The 22,916-nt window shown below is 35.8% G+C and overlaps 1 protein-coding gene and 1 long non-coding RNA gene across 3 annotated transcripts; both read left to right on the top strand.

Moving 5' to 3' along the window:
- The first annotated feature begins 1,961 nt into the window (after window positions 1-1,961).
- On the top strand, window positions 1,962-7,090 carry LOC140856484 (uncharacterized). 2 transcript variants are annotated; one of them, XR_012139723.1, is made up of 3 exons: window positions 1,962-2,384; window positions 2,498-2,580; window positions 5,304-7,090. It is a non-coding gene; the product is annotated as an uncharacterized lncRNA (long non-coding RNA). The 2 variants fall into 2 exon arrangements; XR_012139724.1 differs by having other exon boundaries at window positions 1,963-2,380.
- Window positions 7,091-12,679: 5,589 nt separating this feature from the next.
- On the top strand, window positions 12,680-22,240 carry LOC140856483 (DNA polymerase epsilon subunit B-like). The gene is made up of 13 exons (XM_073253873.1): window positions 12,680-13,273; window positions 13,375-13,552; window positions 13,816-13,969; window positions 14,132-14,264; window positions 17,635-17,711; window positions 19,697-19,801; window positions 19,885-19,965; window positions 20,051-20,181; window positions 20,328-20,422; window positions 20,710-20,809; window positions 21,237-21,351; window positions 21,442-21,552; window positions 21,644-22,240. Exons 1-13 carry the CDS (start codon window positions 13,108-13,110, stop codon window positions 21,788-21,790), a joined length of 1,593 nt encoding a protein of 530 aa, XP_073109974.1. The 5' UTR covers window positions 12,680-13,107; the 3' UTR covers window positions 21,791-22,240.
- The last annotated feature ends 676 nt before the right edge of the window (window positions 22,241-22,916 follow it).

The following is a 22,916-nucleotide window of genomic DNA, read 5'->3' as shown; positions in this document are numbered from 1 at the left end:
ATACATGAGATATAGCGTTTAGGTCCAAAAAATAAGCTTACCGAGCTACTAAGGTGTTTACAAAATTAAAATCGAAGCCTTACTAAGTTAAGTTTAGATTTAGTTGATAGGTACCAAAAAAAGAAATTAAAGACATACACATATATAACTTTTTTTCTTTTCTCATCATTGAAGAATGACTAAGTAGAGAGTAATTAATTTGTAATCCACCTTGTCCCACCAAATACCCATCTCTTGCTTTTGGTTTGACTAATTGAGACCAAATTTGGTTATATTTAAAAGAAGAAAAATGTTAACTAGTTGCTTAAGTGCAATTTTCGATAATTTTTCTATCCTGCAACTTTTTCATGATCCATAGTTAATGAGATTGGATTTTGTATGCATCAAATAATTGGAAAAAATAGTTCAAAAAAGTAGAAAATAACTTATTAAATGCCTGACTAATATGCGATACCCAACTCATTATTATTTTTTTTTTGGAGTTCAATATTGAGTATAAGTGTAGACTTTTATTTGGGTTTGTATTTTTGTCCAGATCTAATATATAATTTTGGTTTTTTTGGAATAAATAATGCTAAAATGGTGAGGGGCCAATTACTCCTACACGAGTCCATCTAAGATCATATATGCAATGAAAAACATTGGGGAATGAAAAATTATTTCCTTCAAGGTATTAGTTCAATAAAGGAGGATACCAAAGAAAATTATGATAAAACACAATATTCTTTAATTTTGGCACTCTACTTTTGGAGGATATTGTGAATACAAATAAAGAATAAAAATGTTAGTAGATGCCAACAATATAAAATAGTGCGATATATGGAACAACAATAATGACATAAATCTATTTATCATGTTGGAATTTTTATGCAGGCATGGAGTTAATAGCCTAATCCCATGATAGATGTGATGCTCGTATTATTTTTATAAATTTGGATTGATTCAATTTTGATGAAAACTAATTCTATCAATCATGTGGAAAGATTTGACCGGATAAGTTGAATATTTTTTGTTAATTATTTACAACGACAATATCTATAAAAATATTTGTCTTCATCTTATATTACTTTAGTCATTATATAAATTCATAATTTTATTTTTTAATAATTTAGCATATGCAAATTTGTAGTGGAGATAAATTATGAAGATTCAAATCCACCATTGGCTAGAGAATATGAGTTGAGAACGGATAAGCAATATATTTTCGTCACTCTAAAATGCAATATATTTTTCATCATCTAAAGCAAAACTAAAAATAGGTGCCTCCATCAGCAAAAGGTATGTATAATTTTTTCAGCACCTTTAATACATAAAATTTATATGTACCTAACGTTCATGTCACAACCCATTGTGGGATGCTAGTTAATTAACTAGAAGTCCAAAAGAGAAGGTAAGCTGGTAAACTTTTGGACATTTTCAATAATGATAAACACCTAGTGATGAGTATGGATAATACTTGATAGCAAAGTAGTGGTTTCTCATTTTTTTCTCCTCTCTCTTCCGTGAGAACGATAATGGGTAGCACAGTTTGCATGTGCTTTATTTGATGATGGATCATGCGTTCTTACCTTTGGTTGCTGTCACAGCTAACCGATACCAAGGGTATGATGGCCGGACCACAGCAGCTATGCGCAAGCACTCAAGTTCTGACGGGACATTCTATCCTATCTATTGTTCCAATGCGCAGGTGATGGGATAACTCCTAAAAAAATTCTTTGCGCACCATCCCGGGATTGAAAAAAAAAAAAAAACACCGGTTCGGATTGGGAAACCTGATATTCGATGCAACTCAATTTTTTTTTTTTTTCTGATCAAAATATATATATATATATATATATATATATATAATTTATTTTTTTAATTAGGATGTTATAGATAATAATAGAATGTTATAATAATAATATGATATTACTGTAGAAAAAAAAGGAAAGCTACCAACTTTTAGTCTCTGATGCTAGTTTGAGGTGTGGATAATTTTTAAACGTTCCTGCATCCAGTTTAGAGTAAATCGGCTTCCAACGATGCGTAAAATGATGGGCGATTTGGATTTCAAGACAGCACTCGTAAGCATCTTTGGGATCCAATTATGGCCATATCCACGACGTCCATTTGGGTTGCTAGGTGGGATTTCACAACCATGCTTATTTTCGTCGTTGGAATCCAATAAACCCTCCATCGTCCCAATCCAGCAAATCCCCATCTTCTATCGTCTGCTTCCTCGACCCTCTTTCTCCTTCTGCTTCCGCTATTGAGCTTCTAGAAGTGCCCTAAAAACCTTCTACTGTCTTAAATCTCTGCTACTGCCCAACATATTCTCCATCTGCTCTTATTCGTCTTAGCGAGCTTCTCCTTCTTCTCCGGCTTCTTCTCCTTCTCCCGAGTAGGTGGAGCACCTTCACCATCGATCGATCGTGGATTTTTTTTTTTGTTTATCTTATTTGTATATTTCTACATTTTTATGCTATTTTTTAAATTTTTTATTTTATAATTTCTGAAGGATCATCGAAGGGGAAACAGAGTTTGTAGAGATTGCGAGGTTTTGAAGATTAGATAGAACCTTTCCCCTTGTCTGCACTTTAGGTAAGAGCTCCAATAATCATGAGTGATGATCTAGGCTGCAAATTTTTTTCATTGTACCACATCCCTTGACCTTTGCAAGCTATAGATTTTTCATTTTTTTCATAATCTTGAGCTGATTTTGGAGAGGTTCTTACTGATCGGTGTTCTCATTTTCTGATTTGATCTACAAAATTGTGGAAAAATTCTCTGATTTTAAAGCAAGCTGTAGTGTGCCGTAATCCTCTTCTAAATTGTTAATATTTTGGTCTGCTACTTGAAGCCTGGGCTTAAATTCCATTAATATGTGCTGAAATATTATATGAAATGCATATATAGTTACTAATATGACAACCAATAGAAGAGATCTCCATGCTTTTCCAGAGATTTATGTGCTCCCATAATTCTATGTAATTTAATCAAATCAACTGTCTGGACAATAATTTTTTGTGCTCGTTACCATTGGATTGATGCTTTGTTTCCAAATAATGCATGAATGCGTTTCCCATTTGTCTCTCAAAGCTTCTTTAGAAAAAACTTTAATTTGGACATTTGCTGTTTTGAAGTGTTTAGATGTTTCATTCATTCATATAATTTCCATTCAGAAGTTACTGATTGAATGCATCACTTCAGACCCCAGTCTTGAAAGAATCTGGACTCTGGATAGAGTTATTAGGAAGCTTCATTGCTGAGCAATTTTTTCTCCCTTAAGTAACATCTATGAGTTGCATTGCATATTGTGTATGTCTCGATCATAGCTTGCTTCCATTCCACACGTTAGCGTTGAAAGATATTCATGTTTGAATGAATGAAGATTGGCTACTAGTAGACCAAAATGTGCTCCTAAAATTTTAAGTACATCTCAGTTTTAATTGCTTCAGACAACCTTTCAGAAGATAGATAAGGCCCTCTGCTTCCCACCCTTTTTTTCAGATGTTAATGATGGGCCATGTGTTATAGCCCAAAACCCAGCCCAGCCCAGCAGACCCAAACCCAAAAAAAAAAAAAAAAAAAAAAAAAAAAAAAAAAAAAACAGGAGAATCAAACCGGAAAGAAGACTCCCGATAGGAGTCTTCTTCTCTGGCAAGACCCGGGCGAGATCGGACTCCTAGGATCCCTCGGAGTCCTAGGATTCCTTATAAGAAGACCTCCTCTCCCTTGAGACCGAACATCGTCCTCCTCCCTCTCTCTTTCTCTCCGTCTTTCTCGATCGAAGCCGCAGACACCGTTCGATTTCTCGCCGTGATTGCTCGCCGGTGAGGTCACCGGAGGCTGAGGTGAGTCTCCTTCTTCTTTCCCTCTTTCTTCTCCTTCCTCCCATGCTCTTGTGCGCGGTTGCCGGCGACGAGAGTCGCCGATTTTCGGTGGGGAAAGAGACCCTATTTTTTAGCCTCTTTTTCTTTGATTTTCCGACGCCGGCGATCGTAATCGACCGCCGGCCATACTCCTCTGTGACCGGGGGAGTGGCCCCCGTCTGCCGCCGGCCTCCGCCGCGGCAGCCGCGGCCTGAACGGCCCGGCCAAGGATGGGCCACGCCGGTCCCCTGTTCCGGCGCGGGAAGAGCCGAGAAGAAGAAGAAGAAAAAAAAAAGAAAAGAAAAGAAAAAGAAAAGAAAAGAAGAAAAAGAAGAAAAGAAAAGAAAAGAAAAAGAAGAAAAAGAAAAAAAAGAGAAAAAAAAGAAAAGAAAAGAAAAATAATAATAATAAAATATATATATATATATATATTTATATATATATATATATGAACAAATAAATAAATAAATAAATAAATAAATAAAAATAAAAAAAATGAAAATGATGAGAGAGAGAGTTTCTCTCTCTTCTCTCTCTTCTTTCAGTCTGAACCCTGACTTTCTCGTTGGAATTGGACTTTCTCTCTCTAAAATTTTCTCTCTCTAGGTTGTTTCTCTCTCTTGATGGATTTCTCTCTCTCTAAAGTTATTCCTCTAGGATTAGCGAAGTAGAAGACTTCATTGATGATTTTGATCGAGTTTAGCGAAGAGTCTGATTTTAAGTAAGGTTTTGATTTGGGATCCGTTTAGATTGAATTTTGAATTAAAATTAATGTAAAAATATAATTTTGGATAATAGGCACGGAAGAATCTCTTAGAAGTTAGTCGATCTGTTCATTCAGTGCTCCGTGAAAGGTAAGTAATGAATCATCTTCTCGAGATATTCTATATTTATTCTGAAAATAAATAATTATTCTCTAAAATTATGTATGATTTATGAAATTATGTTTTGAAAGAAAAGTGCTTTTGAAATGTTATGGTATATCGATTTATGCGCATGTTCAGTGAAAAAAATTATGATATATTATGATACAAAGTGTTTGATACAGATCGGATTTATGCTCTCAGCCTAATTATGTTTCAGTAGGCCCCGCCAATGGGGATTATACGTTGGTACTCAGTGGACCCTGCCAGTGGGGGTTGTGCGCTGGTATTTGTGGACCCTGCCAGTGGGGGTTGTGCGCTGGTATTCTGTGGACCCCGCCAATGGGGGTTAAACGTTGGTCATAGTCAAGGCTGTTGAGTTACGAGTGTTTTGAATCGAATCGAATTTATGATTATATTATATGTGAATATTTAAAAATATTTGATTTGTATTAAATCAGCATGAAATATACTCTTATGTTTATTTGCAGCATTATTCTTGAAAATTATATAATATCTGAATTATCTAGTTGAGATATTTGTTACTTACTGGGCTGTCTAGCTCATTACCTTTCTTTTCATTTTTCAGATTCAGATAATTAATATCGAGAGTGGGACGAAATATTGGGACAGAGCTTTTAGAAGCGAGATTAGCATTGTCAGCTTCATTGAACTTAGATCTAATATTTTATTGATTTAGTAAAAATTTTATTGGATGTAAGACATTTGATTTAATTACTTGAATTATAGTTGAATAGTAATTATTTGAATTTATTTCGCTGTGATGCATTGATATCGTGATGAGATGCCTTGCATGCTTATGGAGAGAGTTCTTCATGAGTATGCGGCAGTTGCTGCGACCCTCGATTCACAATCTCGGGTCAGGGGCGTGACAATTAATATGGTATCAGAGCATAAGTGGATAAATTATGACACATAGAATTTAACATAATATGAGTGTAGGTGGGTAGACATTAGGAATATTGGGACGTTAGAGTATGAGCATCATAATAAACCCATCCTAACAAATAGATCAATGAATCTAATAAAGTTTTACTACTACAAGGTTATCATGCCTCCCCATAGAATGACAAGAACAAGAGTTTATTTATTTGAAGCAAAAGGGTATGAGTGTGACTGAATATGAAGCAAAATTTACAGAGTTAGCAAAATTTGCTCCGAGATTAGTGGATGGTGAGCAAGAACGTGTTCACAAGTCGAGATGGGACTGAGAATTGAAATTCGAAAACAAGTGGTTCCATATGAATTGACAACTTATGCAGATGTGGTAAACAAAGCACTAATAATTGAAAGGGAAGTCAATGAAGAACGCATGGAAAGAGAAAGAAAGCAAAGAAAGAGAGCAAAATTAAATGACACACAAGGGCAGAATAATAAAAATATCAAAAGATCAGCTAAGGGAGCAATAGATAATAAGACTCAACAGATTGATGGTGAGCAGTGCTCCAGATGTGGCAAAAATCATGCAGACAAGAATTGCTATTGGAATACAGGTGCTTGTTTCAAATGTGGTCAGATGGATCATAAAATTGCTAGTTGCCCGCTAAATACTGAAAATCAAGTTGGCCAAAGAACTCATGAAGGACAACATAAGGGTGGTGGACAGATTTCTAAAAATTAGGGAAGAGTTTATGCGCTTTCTCAACAAAATCCACAGGTTTCCAATACAATGGTGACAGGTATGAAAAATTTCGGAGACGAAATTTCTTTTTAGGGGTGAAGAATGTTATAGCCCAAAACCCAGCCCAGCCTAGCAGACCCAAGTCCAAAAAAAAAAAAAACAGGGGAATCAAATCGAGAAGAAGACTCCCGATAGGAGTCTTCTTCTCCGACGAGACCCGACGAGATCGGACTCCTAGGACCCCTCGGAGTCCTAGGATTCCCTATAAGAAGACCCCATCTCCCTTGAGACCGAACATCATCCTCCTCCCTCTCTCTTTCTCTCCGTCTTTCTCGATCGAAGCCGCGGACACCGTTCGATTTCTCGCCGTGATTGCTCGCCGGTGAGGTCACCGGAGGCCGAGGTGAGTCTCCTTCTTCTTTCCCTCTTTCTTCTCCTTCCTCTCATGCTCTTGTGCGCGGCTGCCGGTGACGAGAGTTGTCGATTTTCGGTCGGGAAAGAGACCCTGTTTTTGAGCCTCTTTTTCTTTGATTTTCCGGCGCCGGCGATTGTAATCGACCGCCGGCCATACTCCTCCGTGACCGGAGGAGTAGCCCCCGTCTGCCGCCGGCCTCCGCCGCGGCAGCCGCGGCCTGAACGGCCCGGCCAAGGATGGGCCACGCCGGTCCCCTGTTCCGGTGCGGGAAGAGCCGAGAAGAAGAAGAAGAAGAAAAAAAAAGAAAAGAAAAGAAAAAGAAAAGAAGAAAAAGAAGAAAAGAAAAGAAAAGAAAAAGAAGAAAAAGAAAAAAAAAGAAAAAGAAAAGAAAAGAAAAGAAAAAATAATAAATATATATATATTTATATATATATATATGAACAAATAAATAAATAAATAAATAAATAAATAAAAATAAAAAAATGAAAATGATGAGAGAGAGAGTTTCTCTCTCTTCTCTCTCTTCTTTCAGTCTGAACCCTGGCTTTCTCGCTGGAATTGGACTTTCTCTCTCTACTTTCTCTCTCTAGAATTTTCTCTCTCTAGGTTGTTTCTCTCTCTTGATGGATTTCTCTCTCTCTAAAGTTATTCCTCTAGGATTAGCGAAGTGGAAGGCTTCATTGATGATTTTGATCGAGTTTAGCGAAGAGTTTGATTTTAAGTGAGATTTTGATTTGGGATCTGTTTAGATTGAATTTTGAATTAAAATTAATATAAAATATAATTTTGGATAATAGGCACGGAAGAATCTCCTAGAAGTTAGTCGATCTGTTCATTCAGTGCTCCGTGAAAGGTAAGTAATGAATCATCTTCTCGAGATATTCTATATTTATTCTGAAAATAAATAATTATTCTCTGAAATTATGAATGATTTATGAAATTATGTTTTGAAAGAAAAGTGCTTTTGAAATGTTATGGTATATCGATTTATGCGCATGTTCAGTGAAAAAAATTATGATATATTATGATACAAAGTGTTTGATACAGATCGGATTTATGCTCTCAGCCTAACTATGTTTCAGTGGGCCCCGCCAATGGGGATTATACGTTGGTACTCAGTGGACCCTGCCAGTGGGGGTTGTGCGCTGGTATTCTGTGGATCCCGCCAATGGGGGTTAAACGTTGGTCATAGTCAAGGCTGTTGAGTTACGAGTGTTTTGAATCGAATCGGATTTATGATTATATTATATATGAATATTTAAAAATATTTGATTTGTATTAAATCAGCATGAAATATACTCTTATGTTTATTTGCAGCATTATTCTTGAAAATTATATAATATCTGAATTATCTAGTTGAGATATTTGTTACTTACTGGGCTGTCTAGCTCATTACCTTTCTTTTCATTTTTCAGATTCAGATAATTAATATCGAGAGTGGGACGAAATATTGGGACAGAGCTTTTAGAAGCGAGATTAGCATTGTCAACTTCATTGAACTTAAATCTAATGTTTTATTGATTTAGTAAAAATTTTATTGGATGTAAGACATTTGATTTAATTACTTGAATTACAGTTGAATAGTAATTATTTGAATTTATTCCGCTGTGATGCATTGATATCGTGATGAGATGCTTTGCATGTTTATGGAGAGAGTTCTTCATGAGTATGCGGCGGTTGTCGTGATCCTCGATTCACAATCTCGGGTCGGGGGCGTGACACCATGTTTCAGATGTTTAAAGTTTGGGGGCACTTTTTGAAGGGCACCTTTTTGCTTCAAAGAGTTCCAGTCCCTCGCCTTGCGTGCCGGCAGGCCAAACATTTCCCCTGGTGTGCTGTTACTTTGAAGGCACTTCTTGATGCTCTTTTTAGTTGAGTCTCGCTACCGAGGAAGTAAACCACTGCTTCCCTTCTCTCTGTTCTCATAAATACCTCTAACTAATAAAATTGGGTGGCTTGGCCTCCCTTTTGCTTAAACAAGAAGTTTCAGAGCACTCTGTTTCAGATGTTATCGTTGGTGCAGGTGCTGCTGGCTCTCCGTCCCTTCTTATTTTCAGATTTGGAACTTTCTGTTGAAGTTTTATTCCGGTTGTTCGATTACGTGCTATTGTTTTCAAACAGCATAACCAGTTCCTTTGCATAAGTTAATGGCATGTTTGGTTCCAAGTTGTATTTCTGCTCTATGATGGCATTCGTGTATGCACTACTTACTGTAAGTATGCTATTGGATGCATGCCTTTACTGTAAATAGAAATGAAGTAAAGATCTAATATCATGATAGATTTGTTTGTCAAACTGTTTTGCTGGTGTAATTATTTTCTAAAGTGTTTGGCATGTGATATTTAATTTTATTCTTAGTTTGTTGAAATTTATATTTCAAATAGGTTGTTCGATTCAAGTTATTATGCCTATGTATAATTCTAATAGATGGAATGGACCAGTAATGGCTAATAAAAATATCATCTAGAATGCAACAAGTTTCTTATATTTTATCATTTTCTTCATGTCATGATATTGCTGGCTAAATCCTCTGCAAAATGATTGTGAAGAACTTTTTTTTTTTTAATTTTTCAGTTAAATTGCAGTTTCAATCAAATTTTATCTTATGATGGACAAAAGTTGGATAAATAAACCAAGATCCAGCAAAGATTATTTAGATGGAGTTCAAGATTTTATTAAATTTGCTGTTGAGAAATCTAGTATGAATGGAAAGATTTTATGTCCATGCCGAAAATGTGTAAATTATTTTTTACTTGATCCACAAACTATTGAAGAATATTTGGTATGAAATGATTTTTTGAAGGGTTATATCAAGTGGGTATTTCATGAAGTGTCCATGTTATCATCTTCATCTACTCAACCCTCCTATGTAGAACATACATCTTCCCAGGGATCTGATAACTTACAAAGAAATCCTGCAAGAGAAGATGATATGAGGGGTTTGCTTAGAAATGCTCTTAGACTTGGTGTTGGAAATTTAGAAGATTTCAGTGGAGAACAAAAAATAGTTGGGATACCTGAGGGATTTATGTCTACTGATCTTATGCATGTTGAGGAGTCCGTATGTTCATCTAATGATGAGACAGCTCAGTATCACCATTTGTTAGAAGATTGTGATCAAGAATTATATTCGGGTTGTAAAAATTTTTTGAAGACTTCTTTTTCTTATGTATTTATTCCATTTAAAATATTTGAATGGATGGTATGGCAAGAATTTTACTATACTGTTTCCATTATTAAATGATGCATTTCTGGAAGGCACTACTTTGCCATCTTCCTCTTGTAAAGTCAAAAAATTAGTAAAGAAATTGGATCTTGGATATGAGAAGATTCATAGTTTTCCAAATGATTGTATATTATATCGAGGCGATAATGTTAATCAAGAGTCATGTCATATGTGTGGATCTTCACGATGGATAATGCATAAAGAAGATGAAGATGATATATTGAATAATGTGGATGCAATACGGCGTAAAAAAAAAAAAAAAATCCGGCCAAAGTGTTGCATTGCTTTCCTCTCATATCTAGATTGAAAAAAATCTATGCATCGTCAAAAACAGCTTCTTCAATGAGATGGCATGATGAAAGATGTACAAAAGACGGAATGTTGAGACATCCAGCAGATAGTTTAGCATAGAAAGCATTTGATGATAGGTATTCTAATTTTGCCTATGATGTTTATAGTATTAGGTTGGGTTTAGCTACTGATGGTTTCAATCCTTTTCGGATTTTAAGTTCTACCTACAGCACTTGATCAGTTGTTTTGATTTCTTATAATTTGCCACCGTGGATTTGCATAAAACAAGCCTCATTAATTTTGTTAATGGTTATTCCAGATGATAAGAGTCCAGAGAATGATATTGATATTTTTCTGCAACCTTTAATAGAGGAATTGAAACAATCATGGGAAGGTATTGATGCACTTGATACTTCTACCGGCCAAACATTTAAATTACGGACAGCTCTTATATGGACTATCAATGATTTTTCTGTATATACTAATTTATCTGATTGGAGTACTAAGGGACGTGTTGCATGCCCATCATGGGAGAATTCAACCCATTCATATTGGTTCAAACATGGGGAAAAGTTTTAATAGATTTTGATCATATGTTGATGAAATTGGATTCTTTTGTTTTGTCAATATTGGCTGCTGCTACTTGTGACAGCATGAATCCTGAAGATTAGTTTTTAATGGCCATGCTTCTAAAGCAGATGACCATTCAGGGAGCTCCACTTGTGTTGAATCCCATTCCTTATTTGAAGTAACAACGAAACAACTCTAATGGGACCTTGCAAAATTTTCCAGACAAAACTGGGACAGACGTTCTTTCCATGATGGATTGATATGTCACTCAAAACAGACCATATACAGGTATGACCAAGAGAGAGAGTCATTTTCATTGAAATTAATATGTCACTCAAAACAGAACATACATTAAATACTGTCACAGAGAGGCTTGTTAATTTGTCTAAGTAGATCTGGGTCATAATGTAACCCAACTCTTGACTTGGTTGCTACATGAGAACATGTTTGTCTAAGTAGTTCTGGCTTGTAAAATATAGGACACATTGAACATGTTAAACAGCAGTTATTATTTTTATTATTGTTACTATCGCTTAGGGAGTTAGATTTGTTTGAAAAGGATATTAGCAATAAAGAGTGCTCATAGTATTGGTGGTATTGCTTATTTTTCTATGCTTGTGAATTTCAAATATCAGCATTATATATTACCTTGTGCATCATAGGCATGACGAGCTAATTTAGTCCAATTGGTGTTTATAAGTACTCAGTTCAATTCATTTGCCACTAACTCTTGCTTCACAGGTTTCAGTCTTCAGTTATTAATTCACTGAGATTCACCGAGATAAGAAAATAAATCTAAGACTTTTTCCCAAACTAGACATCAGTACAGTTTATATTATCTCTGTGCCAATCCGAAGTTCGCACGTAGGTAGAAAGATACTTTCTAATACCCAGAATCATTAATCCCATAATTGAATTTGTAGCAAGATACAAATCCAACCTCTCAATCTATTAACAATCTGATCGATGCATGAATTTTAAGCCACTCGCTCCTGATGCATGAATTTCCGTGATTCTACATTTTTTTTTAATATTTTTTGTTTAACAAACCTTATAATGGTCGCAAATGGCCATGGTGTCATGTTTCCCAACGACGGAAATAAATATTGCAAAAAAGCATGTTAGCCGCGCTCATCTATGCCGTTAGATACCACTGCGACGACCCTTTCTGCTGGAACCCGACGGTGTTTAAAAAGGTGAAAAAGCTTATAATTTTATCCCCATTCTACAAGCGTCGTCGGACTCCAAAGATGGTTCCCCACTCCTGCATAGTCGGCGCGCACCTAACGCTTTGGAAAACGTCGTGGACCTATTTAGCAAGCACTTATTTACGTTGCCAAAAAACAAAAATAGCGCCGTCTATTATATATTTAAAAAATAATATCATCTATCATATATTTTTTTTACTCGATGACATTTTATTGTATTCTATAAAATATTATTAAGATATTATAAAAATTAATAAGATATTATAATAATATTATGACATCTTGTTGTAATCTTATGACATCTTAATAAGAATATCATAATAATATTATGGTATTCTGTTGTATTTTATAAATAATTATTAAGATATCATAAAAATTTATAAGACGTCGTAATAATATTGTGATATTTTGTTGTAACTATATAATATCTTATTGTATTTTATAGATAATTATTAAAATATTATAAAAATTAATAATTATTGTAACATCCTGTGTGTATCCTATGATATTCTGTTGTATTCTATAAATAATTATCGAAATATTATAAAAATTAATAAAATATTATAATTTTCTATTTAATTCCGTTGCATCCTATTAAAAAGCAATTGGATATTATAAAATTAAAAAAAAATATTTTGATAAGCAAAAATTTGAGATAAAAAATTAAATTATATTAAATATTTATCTTCTAATTAATTATATTATATGATATAATTTGACGAAGTGATGCATGTTTTCTCCACTGGACGTGGTGGACAAAGAATTACTCATAACTCCTAACCAATGACCTCAGTTAGACTAAGTCGGGTTGAGGCCCAAAAGTAATAGGCATCACCGATTCAGAGCTCGACACGTACCAGATCACATGACAATCGGCCATCGTGTGAATGTTGCAGTAGATTGGCCCTTCACCGGCGTTTTGTCTAGTACCCACCGCAGGCGATCCTCCCGCTCTACCTCTTCTTGCCGCCCAAATCCCTACCCCTATTTTTATAACCCTCCAGTTTCCCGCCATTTACACACCCCGCGAGCGATCGAGAGATGGGGGCGGCGGGAACGCGGAAGAAGGTCCAGCGAAAGTTTAAGCTCCGAGGGTTTACCCTTAAAGTGGAGGCCTTGGAGGAGGCCCTCGCCTTCCTCTCCCGCTTCCCGGACGCTGAGGACGACGCCCTCGACCTCCTCATCGACGAGATCGACAAGGAATCCCGTACTATTCCCCGTTTCCTTTTCTTTCTTTTTCTCTTCTCTATTCGTCTATCTCTCGTTTCTGATCCCCAAAAATCCATTTTTTTGGATCAAAATTCGCAGTTAAATCGTCGATTTTGGACCGGGAGGCGATCCATCGGGTGGTCAGCCTCCTGCTGGACGCGGATGCCGCCGTGGATCCGAGCTCCACGGTCGCCAGCAACCGGGCGGCACTCCGTGTGATCGATGCCTTCGTGATCCCTAGGTTCCGATACGATCCCATTAAGAAAGTCTTCTATGAGTAAGTGCTCTGAAAGATCTCATCTTTCGGTTATCGGCCACTTTCTCTTTCCCAATTTATATGATTATCAGGGTTATTCCGAGTTACAATTTTTTTTTTTTTAATAAAAATTCCATGAGAAGTTCGTAATTGGGTCAAATTTGTGAAAAAGGATTTCACAATTTTGGGCTGTTTCGGTATAGATTAATCTTTTGATGGTCACGATTCATGCTTATTTTTTTTTAATTCTTTGCAATTTTTGATATTTTCTTCTAATCTTTCAGGCACACGGGAAGGCTGCCGATCCATGGGGAAGCTGAGGACAAAGCTGCCCTGTACAGGGATAGGTACCAGCTGCTGCTTCAGAGGCTATCTCGTGATAAGTATTTCTCCAGACCAGCATTTGATACTGAAATGACAGATTCTGAGAGTTGTGAGGTATCTTGGGAGCCTTTGAAAACTCTGCCTTTGTTTTGCCATGATCTACTGATCGAGTTCACTTTTTACCCAATGTTTTGAATTGCATTGATGATTTCGTGGATGCTTTTGAAGAGGACACCTAGATAATTGGTTTTTTTCTGCTGGTTCTTTTTAATGTAGATAACTCCAATCCAATCTTTGATTGGATGCACTGGAAGGAGATGGATCATGGGAGTGATATCGCAATTAGAAGAAGGTCATTTCTTCTTGGAAGATCTTACTGCAGCAGTACCAATTGACTTAGCCAATGCAATATCCTTGATGCCATTCGTTTTCTTCATATTATATGTTTGATGGGCTGGTTGTGGTTGGAATGTTTGACTGAATTCTTATCTTGCAAGTGATGGTTTAATTTGTGGTAGTGATGTTTTTCTTTTTCTTTGATGATTATATTATTTTAGTGTTATGTCATCCAATGCATGTTCTATAAGGCATATTACACAATAGGAAATATTTGTTTTTACCTGCTACTGACACCCTTTATTTATTATTTCTTTGGTTGCTGGGTGATGGAAATTTTTACATTTGGGTATTTGTTCTTCAAGTATTACTACATTTGACATTAGTATTCCAGTTTCAGCATTTTATACCACCTTTCTCTCAAATATACATTACCAAGATTCTTTCAAACTGCATGGTGATGTCATAGCAGAACTTCGCATTGATTTGGAAACTGTAATTTTGCCATATTTTCACTGACAATGTTTCCCAGTGTTTCACTCTTGACTAAAACACAAAGTTTGATCCGTTAAAGGCTCATTTTATCTTCACACACATAACTACAACTTTTTTCCAATGCTTCTTTTGTATTTTTTTAAAGGATATGACCTTCTAATCATCCACTGATAATGACAAGTCCATATTGTCGCTCTTCTTGTCGAACTGCTTATCCTCATGCGAACACTGTATGGATTAAAAACTATATATAACTAATTCAGACAATTATCATATGTTTTCATGATGTTCAGTATTTTGTTGTTTTTGATTGTTTTCCTTAAGGTTAGGGCTCCTGGATCCTTATATTCTGTGCATGTCTTAGAATGAACTGATCCATTTTAAGTCATTACACAGAACTTAGATTCTTTTTTTTTTTTCCTGTTTTTGTGGCTGTTGAAGTTGCAATAATTTCATTTTGAAAATTGAGTTCATTGACATGTAGAATTAGCAGGGGAACTAATTCTTGGAAATGATAGTTTGTTCCACTTGATGGAAGACATGGATTGAGAGACTTTACAGAGTTGAACTAGTGACTGTCCATGAGATTGAACAAGAAGAGAGAAAGTGATTGAAGTTTGTGAGAGAGACAAACATGAGAAAGAAATCTTTGGTCTGGAAAAATGAGATCTTAAAGTTGAGGAAATAGTTTTGATAGAAATCTAACAAGAAAGAAAGGATTAATGATAACTTAAGGAGGGCAGTACCTTGTGAGACAGTAAAGGTGGAAAATTACTTTGGTTTTTGGAACTCCAATGCCATGCAAAGCATGCGTTTACATTTAATCTGAGTGAGCTTGTTGTTGTTTCATAAATTAATTATGTTATGAAATACAGAGATAAAAGTGAAAATAGGACAGAAAGGCATTAGGCATCAAGAGTTTTACTTTAATTCGCTTTGAGATTAATGACTATGAAATATTTGTAATGAATCTTTAGATGGCATGGAATATTCGCCCTTCAGCTATACAGGGAGTCCACAGTTGAAGGAGAAGAAATAAATTCAGTCCTTTGTAACTGTTCATATTAATTTGGTGACTACTAGGTATATGATACTTAAGTAGTTTTAAACAAGGATTTAAGTCCCGAAGGGATGGGGGCTGTCCCGGCTGTCCCATCCCGTTCCTTTAAGATTCCGGCACCAGAGATGGGTGCGGGATCCTAAAATGCATTTCCAATCTCTGTCTTGGCCGTCCCATCTTCATCTTGGCCAGATCAGATGTTGGTACGGCCGTCGTGATTGTGCCTTATTTTTTTTTCATTGCTGAACCCTATTTTTTTGTTGCTGAATGTGAACGGGTCATTCGTCATCGGAAGGGGAGAAGAATGAAGAAGAGAATACCAACCTCTTTTTCTGTTGGTGCGTTGGCATTGGCATCGTTGCCGGTGGGAGCATGGTCTTTTTCTTTCGATTTTGGTTTTTCGAGAGCAGGATACATCGGGAGGATAACTCGAGAAGGGAAAGGGAGGAGAGAGGAGAGAGAAGAGAGGTAGAGGCCGTTGGATTTTTTGATGAGGAAGCAAACCGAGAGAGAGGAGGGAGGAGAGAGGATCGGAGGGGAAGGAAAGAGGGCTCAGAGGCTTTCGGGCTTTGATACGGGATTTTCTCTCGACGTCAAACTCAGGTGATGAGGTCCATGTGAACCAGGACAAATCTTGGAGCATATGCATGGTGGATAGCGTGCAATCGGGAATTGATGACATACAAGGGGTAGCGTGGCGTGTTATCCACCGTGGGATTTGACACAATCCAATTGCAATCGGGAATTGGTGACATACAAGGGGTAGTGTGGCGTGTTATCAATCGTCAGATTTGACACTGTCCAATTGTATCAATATGGATTCCGCACCCATGTCATCGCACTCGACTATAAATAAAAAAATCACAACATGGCATCAACATACATCATACCGAAATTGAGCCTTTGACTTGATTCACGCCTATATAGCTATTCTAGATCGTTGTATCCAATATTCATATAAAAAAATTATGAGGTTAATTTTGTCATATGAAAGAGAGTTAAAAGAAAAACAGTGATAGGACTTCAAGATAACTAATCTGGAAGATCATAATACATTATAGTATTAGTATTAAATAGAACCAATCTATTATAAATATATTACTTTTAAAATTCAAATATATTTAAACAATAAATAGAATAGTAAAACTTTAAGATAAATTCAAAAAATAATATTTATATATATAAAACGGCGTTCTAAGCGTGTATCGGGATGCCTGATCAGGACAGCCATCGGGACGGGGCGGGACATGGGGTGTCCTGTTCCGGATGAAAACCGGGATGCCCCCATCCCATGGGTTTTAAAACCTTGGTTTTAAATAACCTTTTCTTGTATTCTGATCCCTTTATATGTAATCATACAGCTATTGATTGATAATATTTATAGAATACTTTAGTAGTTTTAAATAGCCTTTCCTTGTGCTCTGATCCTGTTATGTGTATCTGTACAGCTATTGTTGATCATATTTTCATGGTCATTTTAAGGATCATGATGCAATACAGGAAAAATTTTCATTGCTATGCCATTTACACTTTTACTGTTTACTGAATCTTGCAGACAATTCGTGTTTTGTATCCTGAAAGACTAAAAGAGAAGGAAGAGATTTCTAAATTTCCTTTACATCCATATGATTCATTGCTTCAGAAGTTAATGTCTTTTTCTCCCATGATCTTAATATTCTGTTATCAATTATATCATTTTCAGGCACAACGTAAGTGATTAGATATTGTACTGTTCAAATTCCATATTTTTTTGGTACAATGAAGCTTAAATTATTATAATGGTAATTGAATGAAGCAGTCTCTTCAAAATCTTAGCTGAGATTATTGTAATGTTTTTTCCTCAGTAGATGAAGCCACATAATGATTATTTTCCTTAATATTTAACACAAAATCACCTCAGGATTCTTTGTTGAGAACACCATAATTGTAGCTGAAGGAGAGTTGCTTTCAAATGGCATTTTTCAGGTTTGTTTTCTCCATTTCTCACATTTTATTTGTCCCTTTATGAGTTTTCATGATAATTCTTTTATATATATATATAATCTACTTTGTGCTATTTAATGAAGCATTCCATAACTTGTATAATGACACTTTAGATAATTTTTTTTGACATGCATAAATTTGTTTCTGAAAGAATTAATTAGCAGGAGCAAGATATTCATAATGATGAGCAACTGCTTTTATTTTCATGTGTCATAAAGATTTCCTGAGTTCAGATTTACAATGAACAACTTCTCTTTTTCATAATAGCAATAATACATGGTGATAATGGATTATACATATTTCTTCCATGTGATATATAATGACTGGATGGATGAGAAATCTAGTTTATGACAATGTTTCAAGCCACAAATAGGATTGGATGGTGAAGTGTTCATTAAGCAAGCTGCAAGTAGAATACCAGAAGTTTCTTGGTTGGAAAGTAATAGTATTTCTAGGCCCCTTCTGAGGTTGAGCACAGTGCAGTACTGTAACGTACTTTGAACTGGAGGGAATATGGAATTGAACTGATTGAACGAGAAAATAGAGCTAAGCAAGGATTATTTTGTATGCTACAAATAAAAATTGTGGGAATTTGCAGCAAATCTGGTGTCTAGGGAAGATGGTGAGATTTGGTGGATATGTCTTTGATTCTAATTCAGTGAATCTTGTTAGGCTGGAATATACAATCTGCTGGAGATTTGGTTGAGAGTAACTCATGCAAGAGCTAGGTGGCCAAAACAATGTAGCTTTTGCTATATGGAACTCAAGCGGATAATATTCCAAACATACATGCTTACCTTTATGGTTCAAAATATGATCCATGAAGCTTCGTGAATATCTTACAATCAAGTCATCTTTGATTTTGATGCTCCTGAAATTGGTGTTTTGTTCATTACTAATGCAGCTTTGGGCAGCTTGATTGGGCACACAGATCCTAGAAGGCTTGTTATGCATTAGCTCCTGTAATTTGAGGGGCAGACCTCCAAGAACCTAAAATTCGAAAGAATCTGGAATCTGGATGAAGTATGAAGAAGGCAATTGATTTAAGTGCGTTCCTTTCTGAAATATGCAGGTTGCAAGCCAAAGAATCCAGTTCAAAACTCAAGCAAAATTCTCAACTTTTGGGTAGTGTAATACTAGAAACTAGTGATTAAGTAACCACAAAATAAGATTTGGTACAGCTAATTATTGGAATTCTGAGATGTTGCACATGGAGTTACTAAACTGATGGAGATCCCAGAGGTTTTCTCATCATTACTCACAGTTGTTAGTCTCCTCAGCAGTCTAACAAAACTTACTAACCATTAGTCATGGCCTGATATAAAAACAACCAATTATTTGACTCTCAACTTCCACAGCCTGCCTGTGCAGATGAAAGGAATGTTCCTTTCTCCACAACAGTCTGTAGCAGAATTCAAATTAGTACATAATGATGAAGAGGTATTGCTTCTCATAATCACAAGTTTGGCATTTGGGAGCAATTAGAGCTAAAGATTCAAAAATAAAATAAAAAAGCAAAAGTTCAGAAAGGATTCATATAATTTAAAACATAAAAATAACAAAAGTAAAGAAGGTGACATTAACAATACATTTATACATAGGCTTACTCGAAACAAGCACAAGAGAGATATGTATAATGAATAATAGCAAAAATAAAACCGACAGCATATAGCATTATTAATTTGTTATTTAAGGTTTCTCATATTAGTCATGAACAATCATGTATAAATTGTAAAATTTCTTAATAAATCAAAATTAATTGATTACTTTTTGAACAACCTGTTTAATTGAAAAATGTAGATTCATTTAGGCAAAAAATTGAGAATAATTAGACAAGTTTTCAATAATTTGAAGAAAACTGCTATTATGCTTCTACTTCTTCTGGTTTATTCATTGCAAATTAAATCTTAAATACACAGACAATCTCAAGTTCTCAACTAAGCTAACTAAATCTGATTGATATGTAGGTCAATACATGTGGGTTTCCACCTCTGGAGGACAGAGAAGCTTCACTGTCGCTACTCATGGGACTTGACTTCTTTGGTGGTGGTGTACTGTCAACAGAAGAAACTGTATGCTCAAATAAGCCTTGTTATAACTATTAAAATTAAATATTTTTCAATTTGCTGATTTTTTTTTCTTCAATATCAAATAGCTTAGATTGTCAGAACTGGAAAAGAAGGCAGTGAATGACATGTTTGTCATCCTTTCTGATGTTTGGCTGGACAATGATGAGGTAATTCACGAGCTCATGATTATCTATCACTAAATAATCAACACTTTTTCTCAGAACAATCAGCATTCTTATTTTCGTAGAGAAGACTATGGAAAAGCTAGCTGTGGTCTTGGATGGTTATGACAGTGTGGAGGTGGTTCCTTCTTTATTTGTCTTAATGGGAAATTTCTGCTCTCGCCCCTGTAATCTTGCTTTCCATTCTTTCTCAAGTCTCAGGTGAAGGATCTTTATAAACTTGTCCATTGCTACTGTAGAACCAAATTTTTACATCTTAGCAAATTTAATATTTATCGGCACAATTTGTTGATATTTAACCATTTTCCATTAGAAATAAAGATATATAACTAGCCAAAGACATGCAGAATGCAGTTTGGAAAGCTTGGGGAAATGATTGAAGCTCACCCAAGACTGAAAGAACAAAGCCGATTTTTGTTTATTCCAGGTCCTGATGATGCAGGTATTATTAGATTATATGTTTGTTAGTTTTCTGCAAGGTTTCTTTATCCATAGATACTATTGAGCTGGTAGCTCATTTGAATTGGTTATATTGATCTTATTCCTTTCTTTGTTCCAAACTATATGTGATGGTTCAGTTGGATTTTGACTTCAAACAACCATATCCAATCTCTACCAAATTAAAACAAATACATTTCTTTACTGCTTGCTGTTGCTCTAATACTTTTACATGCACATGAATGATCATACTGTGATCCCTCAAGTCCAACATAAGGCATACCATTACAGGTCCATCAAAAGTTCTTCCAAGATGTTCGTTACCAAAGTATCTAATGGAAGACCTTCAGAAGCACATTCCCAATGCAATTTTCTCGAGCAATCCTTGCAGGTCAGATTTGAAACTACATATACTATTTATTAAGTGTAACAATCTATATTTCTTCTTTGTACGCTGTTTGTATTATTTCAAAATTTAATTGCTTTTGCTTGCGGAGAAGCTGTATTCACAAAATGAATTGCTCAGATAGTGACTAGCTAGTCATTTCCATTCTTAGTTACAGAGTGACTAAATATTTTTTGCACTTACAAGATACCAAACTATTGCTGTTATAGATAACATGTTTCTGACTTGCTAAGATGTAATTCTGAAAAGCTGTTTCCTAATTGAGTTGGTAATGAATCTTATATTTCAGACCTTACTGCATTTGTCATTTTTTGCCAGTCATATTATCCTTTAGAAACAAGAATGGCTTAGACTTACCAATTGGATTAACCCTTAATACCCTGACTCAAAATCCTATGCGGTGACTTTCCAGAATAAAATTTTACACCCAAGAAATTGTATTCTTCCGGCAAGATCTACTTTACAGAATGCGTCGTTCCTCTCTGATTCCTCCCTCAACAGAAGAAACAAGCGATCCATTTGAGCATGTGAGTTGATTTTTTTCCCTTTCATATGTTCCTCATAAACAGAAGATTGAAGAATTTTGAGTCTCTGCTAATGGAATCATTTTGTCACAGCTTGTGGCCACCATTACTCATCAAGGTCATCTTTGCCCCTTGCCTCTAACTGTGCAGCCTATCATCTGGAACTATGACCACTGCCTCCGTTTGTATCCAACACCACATACGGTATCATCTCTGCATGTCACCGCCGTATAACAAACACAAATTTTTGAAGGTTTAATGTGGAAAAATGCTTGCTTTCATATTTAAATTGCAGATAGTGTTGGGGGACAAGAGTGAACAAAAAGCCTTCAAGTACACAGGAATAACATGTTTCAACCCAGGTTCCTTCTCCAATGACAGCACCTTTGCAGCATACCGGCCTTGCACCAAGGACGTTGAGCTATCTGCCCTCGAAAGTTAGCGCCTTGAAGCATTTCAACTTTACTTTGTTTAGGAGACAGGTTGTGACAGAAAGATAAAGCACAAGTCCATCACATTCCAGCCATTAAATTGTTTCACTGTAACGAGATTCTTGCTTCATGATTGCTGCTGAATCACACCAATATTCATTTGATGATGGCTCACTATCGATGGTGGATACTACCAGCTATGTTTAGGCATATAGCAAGTGCTGACATTTTCTAAGCAGGTCATGCATGAAAATTCGTCGAATGATCCCCAAGAAGAGCTCACTGTAGCTATTTCTGTGGTGGAATAACTGAATCTTAGATTTGCAATACTACTGGTATACCAACCATCAATACCGCTATATTCTTTTGTGGAAGTAAACTCTGATTTTTTTAACTAAATTCTGTGAAATCTCCCGGTAGGCATATGATGAATGACAAGTTGTCGTGGAAGATTTTGTGAATGTACATATGCTTTCTTATTATTCAACAGAGAAAACTTGATATCGGTTTAAGAAATCAGCACCTCTTTATAATAAAGAATGGACAATATTTGTTTCAACAGCTTCTTTTGACGGTAGAATCATACCCTACTACCAAAGTGGTGCCTGCAGCTCTGATCTGTCTTCTCTGAGTACCCTTCAATGAAAGGAGCGAGTGAAACGAAAAAAAAAGTCACCTAAAGTCATCAGAAAAGCTCCAAATTCAGACGGAGTACTTGAAGTGAGAGAAGGGGGAAAACACCAATCAAAGAGCAGTGCGCTGGGAGTTGCTGTTTAGATTTATCTGCCTTAAGAGGATCGCTCGATGCAACGTATAGCAGATGGATGGAACTTTGTGCAATATGGAGTAAATGAAGAACTCATTGAATGCATGGTAAAGTATAAGAAGCAAAGATGAACACCTACTTATTGATTATTTGCAGGTGGTAAATGAAATTAAGAAAAATCGCTTCTTTCTAACTGGGCAAATATGGTGGAAACTAAAATGAGCAGTTAAAAGAGATATCATGTAATAACTACATTACATTATTGTAGTAAGTTAAAGTAATTTTGCATCTGTATGCTTAAACTACATTTAGTGATTACTTAAGCTTTATTTCCACAATGATCATTGTGATGATTACAAGAGGGAAATCTA

The sequence above is a fragment of the Elaeis guineensis genome, chromosome 3, assembly GCF_000442705.2.
Source record: "Elaeis guineensis isolate ETL-2024a chromosome 3, EG11, whole genome shotgun sequence".
NCBI lineage: Eukaryota > Viridiplantae > Streptophyta > Magnoliopsida > Arecales > Arecaceae > Elaeis > Elaeis guineensis.
This window is presented reverse-complemented; position numbering and strand designations above follow the sequence as displayed.

What these genes read in the sequence shown, in the direction of transcription:
- LOC140856483 (XM_073253873.1), top strand. Translation starts at nt 13,108, where the DNA reads ATGGGGGCGGCGGGAACGCGGAAGAAGGTCCAGCGAAAGTTTAAGCTC. An exon ending in CATTCTTTCTCAAGTCTCAG is followed by an intron (nt 20,182 to 20,327) that starts GTGAAGGATCTT and finishes AAAGACATGCAG; the next exon opens with AATGCAGTTTGGAAAGCTTG. An exon ending in TGTATCCAACACCACATACG is followed by an intron (nt 21,553 to 21,643) that starts GTATCATCTCTG and finishes TTTAAATTGCAG; the next exon opens with ATAGTGTTGGGGGACAAGAG.